The sequence below is a fragment of the Lolium perenne genome, chromosome 4 (assembly GCF_019359855.2).
Source record: "Lolium perenne isolate Kyuss_39 chromosome 4, Kyuss_2.0, whole genome shotgun sequence".
NCBI classification, from domain to species: domain Eukaryota; kingdom Viridiplantae; phylum Streptophyta; class Magnoliopsida; order Poales; family Poaceae; genus Lolium; species Lolium perenne.
This window is the reverse complement of record NC_067247.2, coordinates 379,464,184-379,471,785: the sequence shown is the minus strand read 5'-3', so window position 1 is coordinate 379,471,785 and position 7,602 is coordinate 379,464,184. Positions and strand designations below refer to the sequence as shown.

The 7,602-nt window shown below is 42.3% G+C and overlaps 1 protein-coding gene across 1 annotated transcript; it reads left to right on the top strand.

Annotated features, from left to right (window-relative positions):
* The first annotated feature begins 757 nt into the window (after nucleotides 1-757).
* LOC127297205 (probable serine/threonine-protein kinase PBL21) lies at nucleotides 758-5,635 on the top strand. The gene is made up of 5 exons (XM_051327505.2): nucleotides 758-1,332; nucleotides 1,461-1,630; nucleotides 1,734-1,941; nucleotides 4,084-4,475; nucleotides 4,966-5,635. The coding sequence occupies exons 1-5, from the start codon at nucleotides 1,236-1,238 to the stop codon at nucleotides 5,257-5,259; spliced, it is 1,161 nt and encodes a 386-aa protein (XP_051183465.1). The 5' UTR covers nucleotides 758-1,235; the 3' UTR covers nucleotides 5,260-5,635.
* Nucleotides 5,636-7,602: the final 1,967 nt, after the last annotated feature.

The window sequence follows — 7,602 nt, the reverse complement described above, 5'->3', positions numbered from 1 at the left end:
TGTTCTAAAGGTTTGATCAAACTTTAGTTGGTTTGACTTTTCAAAAAATTATAAGCCTTAAGCTTTAGGATGGAGGTAGTATTTATTTTTCTCATTATCTCCTTGCCAAAAATTCTTGATAGGAAATAATCCAATCATTGTAAGACTTCTTTAGACGGGCAATTGAAAGAAAGAAACCATACAATACGATGTTGGTTAGTAACGAATTGATGAGAACTAATGTTCCGCGGAGAGAGTAATTTTCCTCTCCAACCGCTTAATCTCTTCAATAATCTATCGTGTTTTCACTGAGCATTAATACCAAAACAGCTGATCGGAAACTGACCTTGCGCACAACCAAAGAGCTCCCCATAAGTGGTGGCCTCCTCTTGTGCCTAACCGAAGCAAAACAATTCACTTTTGTGAAAATATATCTTTAGTCCTCAAACTGTAATTTAAGCTAAGAAATTATTCGGAGGTATAAAACTGTAATTTAAGCTAAGAAATGGCGTGCTAAGTTTTGAAATCCAACAATTATCATGTGGAAAAAACAACAATTCTATCCATTGTAGTATTAATACAGGATAATCATACATTACCTACGCGTGCATCCTTGTGATTTTGTAGCAAAAAAAATCCATAAGCATACCTAGCCGCACAAATATCGCCTACCGCCCACTGCTAGAGTGAAGCTCGTCAGATCTAGTACCACTGGCTGTCTGGCTAGGTAGGCGCGAGCTGAGGCAGCGGCAATCAAGTCAGCACAGTCCACTCCAGGAAACTTTTGTGGACTCACACAGACACAGACACAGACACACACGCTCTCTCCTCCCCAGCTCAGTTCGCGGGAAAAGGCAAAGGGAAGAAGAATCCAGCCAAGCCAGCCACGATTCTCTCTTCCGGGGCAGCAAAATTAGAGCCGCGAGAGTGACGGCCACCTTCCCCAAACGCAGCAGGATTTCCGTCCACCGACAAGAGATAGGGATAGGAACAGGATTCATTTCATTTCATTTCATTTCATTTCATTTCATTTCCCACGACGCGTTGGAGTGATTCTGTCGCGGTTAATGCTATCCCGATTTGCTCTCTCCACGCGGGGCCGCTGATCGAGCGCCCGCGGCCGTTGATTCCGGCGCAGCCTCTTCTTGTCATCAAATCCCCAGCAAAGCAAGCCAACCCTCCCGCACTCCCCCGGCCGCCTCCCTCGGTGACACCCTCTCCCTCGCTCTTCTCTGCGTCTTCCGCCGGCCGTCACCATGGGCTGCTTCGGATGCTTTGGCCCACGTGCGGGCGGTGCAAGCGCCGCCCGCAAGCCTTCCAGGCTCGTCAACCACTGCACCGACGACTCCTCAGGTTAGCGATTTCCGTCCGTCGCCCGCCCGCCGTGTTCTTGGGATTCCGACCCGCCGCGAGCGTTTCCTTCTTTCTTTTTCTCCATCCGTGTTCTTGGGATCCTGACCCACCGCCGTTTGTCGTGCCAGTCGTCGACGCGCGGAGGAAGGTGGCGCCGGACGTGGGGAACGGCTGCGCGCACAGCTTCACCTTCAAGGATCTGCTCGTGGCCACAGGGTACTTCAACCAGGCCAACTTCATCGGCCAAGGCGGCTTCGGCAAGGTGTACAAGGGCAAGATCTCCAGGACCAACGCGCAGGCCAGTCCCACTCCCACAATCCATATCCCTAACTCTGCTCCTCCTGTCCCTCTGCAATTTTTCAGTGGAAGATTATTCGATTGATTTTTCCTTCCTGTTACAGGGCGTTTCCGATACGCAGGTGGTGGCAGTGAAGCAGCTCGGCCGGGAGAGCCTGCAGGGGAGCGCCGAGTTCCTGGTGGAGGTGCTGCTGCTCACCATGCTCAGCCATCCCAACCTCGTCAGCCTCGTCGGCTTCTGCGCGCAGGGGGACGAGAGGCTTCTCGTCTACGAGTACATGCCTTTCGGCAGTCTCGAGAGCCATCTGTTTGGTGAGTTCTTCTCAGATTTCAGACCTGCCGTCTGTTTGGTCTATTTCGGCTGTGCACCGTAGTCCTGTTATGGAGTTTATATGAATCTGTCTCTGCTCTAGCAGTCATCGTTGAAATGTTTCGACTTTTGCATTTAATTTGTGCCTTCTGCCTGTGATAAACCTTCAGACAAGTAATCCTAGTATTTCTCAAAAGATTAGAAGAGCCCAGTTTTTTACGTTTTATCTCTTTCTTTCAGTAAATAAACACTAAATACCAGTTTACGAATATAAAAGAGAAAATAAATTGAAGATTGCTGGTAACTCAATATGATTTTTTATAAAATGTATGGCAAAATCAACATTTGTATCCAAGAAAAAATGATTAGGCGAAAGTCCTATGTTGTCTTTTTCATTTGTCTTTTGGGAATAACATGTCTAGTTACTTTCTGCTATGGCGTTTCTGATGTTTGTTAGTTGTTTGAGGCCTATATAGCAGTATTACGACATTAGTTTCTGCTATAGTAGCTACCTATAATGATGGAATAACATGTGTAGTTACTATTACCAAACGAAATAGATGGTCATACTTCAACTGTTGCAAGATTCTTCTTGTCCGGTACAACCATTTGAGAATTTATTTTGATTTTCGCTTCTTTAGCATCAGGGTGGCTGATTCCTTTCAGTATGAAACATAACGTATTTTGATCGGGATTTCGCAGTTGTTAAAAACGTTTTTTTTGTGTAGTATCAATATAAAGTGCAGTATGGCCACCATAGTAAAAGCATCTGAGTACCAAAATTTAAACCTTTAAAAAATATTGAAATTCTTACGATGAAGTGCATTCACGTAGTTCATGGATTTCTGTTTTTACTGTTGTTCTTATTTTTTCTTTACTACAATTCAGGATACTATTTATTTTGTTATATATTGAAGTTTTTATTTCCACAAAATCTTTGAAGAAACAATAGGGCGGCTATTTTGTCCCCATTATTGGATTGCAATCTTGATATCATATTTTAGGAAGTCAAAGTTACGAGAGAGATAAGTTGAAAATGGTCAGAGAATAGTATATGTGTACGTTATATTTTTCTGAGAATGACGGGGCAAGAGGTTCTCTCCTGTTTTAAAATATACTTTGTATTCTCCTTATATGTTGTGCCGTTATCTTGTACTTCATGGTTCCTTTTCTTTTAAGGACTGAATAAGTTTTGAGGGACGAATGTCAGGGGACAATATAGTTTACTGTGGTCAACGATGTTCATATCCAACACTCAATTGAATTGAAGTATTAGTATAGTTAGGAAGTTGGGGAATACTATTAACTTGATTACTTTTTCTTGGTACTGACAACTGGTCGTCAGCCAGGTGGCTAGAGGCGTGCGCCCATATGCGCGGCCAGCCCACCACCCGCGTTCGAGCCCTGTGTTTCGCAGGGGGTGCCTCATGCACGCCGCCGTCGTTCGAGCCCTCTGCTTCACAGTGGGTGCCTCGTGTCTCTCCTTTATTAAAAGTCCACTCTGGTGCCAGTCTATGTTGGTCGAGTATTTCATTTTAGTTTACTTGGTTTAGTGTGGACCTTCCATTTTCTGTATGCTCCAAGTTACAAAATAAACCGGTTCCAGGTTTCCACCAATCAGCACAGAAATGTTGTCATACTCGGTTAGTTTAGTTTCTTGCCACAAAAGCCACGCTAATTGACCATTTTCCTACATGCCAAAATTGTTGAGTACATAATGCCTAAGGCTAGCCAAAATTGTCCCCACGGAAATTATTGAAGCTCTCAGGTCCTCGTGCTTTGTCTCATTCCTGAACATCACATGCTGTCCATGATGATAGCAGTACTAGGTGATGGGCATGATGTGAACCATCTAAACTTTTTCTGCAAAGTTCTTTTATTTTCCCACACACATAATCTGTTTCAGTGCCAAGCTATTACTAAGCATAGGACGTTGTAACTCAATTTGAACAATTGTGTGCAAACTTTTTGGAGCTGCGCCATGTGTCACTACTCTTGATATGTTGTGGGTCCATAGTTTAATGCTACACCAGTTTAGTTATTTTTGTACTAAGTGAATCATTGTCATCAGCCTTATACAAGTGTCTGGTCAACATTATCCCTGTGAACTTCATTCAACTGATAGAATTTTTACCTTTCAATAGATGTGCATGTTGGTAAGCAGCCACTTGACTGGAATACTCGTGTGAAGATAGCTGTTGGAGTAGCAGACGGGCTATGGTATTTGCACAATGTGGCAGATCCACCGATCATTTATCGCGATATGAAAGCTGCCAATATTCTGTTGGATGAGGATTTCAATCCAAAGCTTTCTGATTTTGGACTCGCAAAAGTTGGACCTGTTGGTGACAGAACTCACGTCTCTACCAGGGTTATGGGTACCTTTGGATACTGCGCCCCTGATTATGCGGTGTCTGGGAAGCTTACCCTGAAATCTGACATATATAGCTTCGGTGTTCTTCTGTTGGAACTGATCACTGGGAGAAGCATTTATGATGCATCAAGGCCTAAACCAGAGCGGGATTTACTAACATTGGTAAGCAGTTCTACATTATTTAGACAAGCATTCTGTCATAACAGAGCATATGCCTTTTTGTGCTGGTTCAGTTAGTTGGCGATCCCTCCATTTCTCTATACATGTTTCCTGTTTTCCTACTCCCTCCGATCCATAATAATAGTCAGAGCCTTGGTTCAGTTTAGTCCAAATTCGAACTAAATCCCGGACACTTATTATGGATTGGAGGTAGTAGTATATTTCTATGATTTTGAAAAAAAAAATCTTACTCTTAACATTGAATCATTGCCAATAAACATGAGATATTCTATTTTACCCCCTTAGTGGCTGTTTGCATTGAGTGGTTATTTGTTGGAAAACATATTATATTTTAAATCAAATTTAAACAAAATACCAATAATCTACCAAGGAATACGCCTTCCAAACAGGCCCTTAGGATAGTTAACAAATTTGGTTATGAATATAGAGGCTGCTTATTGACGCTTTCCCTTTTTCTTTCGGGATTTTACAGGCAAGACCGTGTATGCTTAACAAGAGGAAATACCACAGGCTTGCTGATCCAGCTCTTCAGGGCGCCTACCCACCATTGGCATTCAACCAGTTAGTCGTGATCAGCAGCATGTGCCTGCAGGAACAGCCCCAGTTCCGCCCGATCATCAACGACATTGTAGTAGGCCTTAACCATATTGCAAGCCAGCCGTATGTCTCATCTATGAGTTCCCCAGCTTACTGCGGTTCACCACAGTTCGACCGCACGCCGTCCAGAAGACGAGGCGGCAGAAGGGCTTCACAGTATTCTTCATAGCCTAGAGCATGGTGAGAGATGTGTAGGTCGTTGAACTTGAAACTGTCAAATGTCATAAGAGTCAATGGCTTCTCGGTTCTAAGACCTGGTCTTAAAAGACTGAGAGGTGTACGAGAGTAGTTGGAGCTGACGATGACTGTTGTTTTTTTCGTGTTCTTCATTGGTCTTAGTTCATAAATTGTGTGTCCTGTGTACATATGGTCGGTGGTGCCTTGCATGCATGATGTAGTCCTGAGAAGAAGGTAGGGGAGCAGCAATGATGTGCTGTTCGGTTTATTGGTCAGGTTATTTATTGTTTCATGTACAAACTTGTCAGGGCTTGCTGCATGTTGGCATCTCTTAGAGAATGAATAAATTTGTCTGTTATGATCTGATAGCATTACTTGGCTAAAGACACAGCCAGAAAGTTAACTTTGTTGTTCAGTGATAGGATTCTCAAACGCAAAAGTTCAGAATCTATGTTACAAAATGGCAAATGGCAAGTCGTTGCAAATAAGCTTCAGTATTTGATTTGCAATCGATTAGCTTCCCATGTCGTTTCAATTGTCAAACAACTCTTTTGGCTTAGCCACCATGTTTACTCCTTAGTCAATGAAAAGGCAGAGGTCCTGTCCAGCTTAAAAAAATGTCAAACAACTCTAGTGCCAGGAATCATTGTTCCAGGGAAAAGAACAACTACTTGATGGAGAAGCGGGGACGCTGCCTTCCTCCGTTGCCTCTTTGCTTCCTTGACATGGTCGTTCTGGAAGATAATTATAAAAATGAAATGATGTTCTTTCTTCCTCCACCCCCAAGAATCAAGATGAAGAATAGATGATAGTACTTTTGTTGTGCTGTCAAAAATAAAAAAGAAGATGATCTGTGCCGTATGTTTCTCATACGGCTCTATTCTTAGAGCAAGCCGGCTTTTCCTCGTACGGTCTTCTCATTCATCAAATAGACGTTAAGATGCTTTTTCGAAGTGAAGAGTTGAATGATGAAATTTACATGGAGTAGCCAGATGGTTTTGTTGTAAATGGTCAAGAAGGATAGATGTGCAAGTTGTTGAAGTCTATATATGGTCTTAAACAAGCTTCTAAGCAGTGTCACAAGAAATTCGAAAGAACTTTGACTTAACGAAGCTCACAAATATGTATACTATTGCTATGGTGGGGCGGGCGAAGGAGTCATTCTTTGCTTGTATGTCGATCACATATTGATTTTCGGAACCAATTAAAATGTGATCAAGAAGACTACGGATTTCTTATCTCGGTGTTTTGAGATGAAGGATCTTGGGGCAACTGATGTAATCTTGAACATTAAGTTGGTGAGAGATGACAATGGTGGATTACTTTGGTTCAATCTCACTATGTAGAAAAAATCTTTAGTCGTTTTAGGTATAGCAACTGTAAGTCTTCTCCAACACCTTATGATTCTAGTATACTGCTTCGAAATAATAAAATGGTCGCTAGAGTTAAACTGAGATATTCTTAGATTAGTGGCTCTCTTATGTATTTGGCTAGCGCTACCAGCCCTGATATCTCTTTTGTTGTGAGCAAATTTAGCCGATTTGTTTCAAATCATGTTGATGATCATTGGCATGCTCTTGAAAAAGTTATGCACTATCTGAAAGCCATTACGAGATATGACATTCACTATACTGGGTATCCGAGGGTACTGGAGGGTTATAGTGACTCTAACTGATGCCGATGAGATTCAGGCTACTAGTGGATATGCATTTACACTTGGTGGTGGCACTGTTTCTTGAAAGTCTTGCAAGCATACTGTCTTAATAAGGTCAACAATGGAAGCAGATCGAACTCACATCATTAGACACAACCACTGTTAAAGCAGAGTGGGTTCCTTAACTCTTGATGAACTTACTTGTGGTTGAGAAACCAATACCCACTATCTCAATGAACCGTGACAATCATACCACGATCATCAAGATTAACAACTCTAAGGATGATATGAGGTCATGAATGTACGTGGAGAGGAGGCTAAAATTTGTGAGAAAAACGAGAAACTCTGGAGTTATTGTGTTGGCTTATATCCATGCATCTAGGAATTTGACAGACCCCTCCACACATGGTCTATCACATTACGTGATTGATAATGCATCAAAGGTGATGGGTATGAGACCCACCATATAAGTTGTTCAAAGCGGTAACCCACTCTATATGATTGGAGATCCCGTGAATTAGAATTGGAAGACAAACTATATATCAACTGAGCGGAAAGTATCCTTACTCTTTTTATGATACCACTCCGTGAAGATGCAATATTTTACTAATCTGCATGGTAGGATGATTTTATCTTAATGTGTTTTAAGTGGCTCATTTAAACACAAATGTTGTCCTGCAG

Excerpts from the sequence above, each read along its gene's own strand:
- LOC127297205 (XM_051327505.2), top strand. The coding sequence starts at position 1,236 with ATGGGCTGCTTCGGATGCTTTGGCCCACGTGCGGGCGGTGCAAGCGCC. Across the intron at positions 1,333-1,460 it reads CTGCACCGACGACTCCTCAG|TCGTCGACGCGCGGAGGAAG; the intron begins GTTAGCGATTTC and ends TTGTCGTGCCAG. Across the intron at positions 1,631-1,733 it reads TCTCCAGGACCAACGCGCAG|GGCGTTTCCGATACGCAGGT; the intron begins GCCAGTCCCACT and ends TTCCTGTTACAG.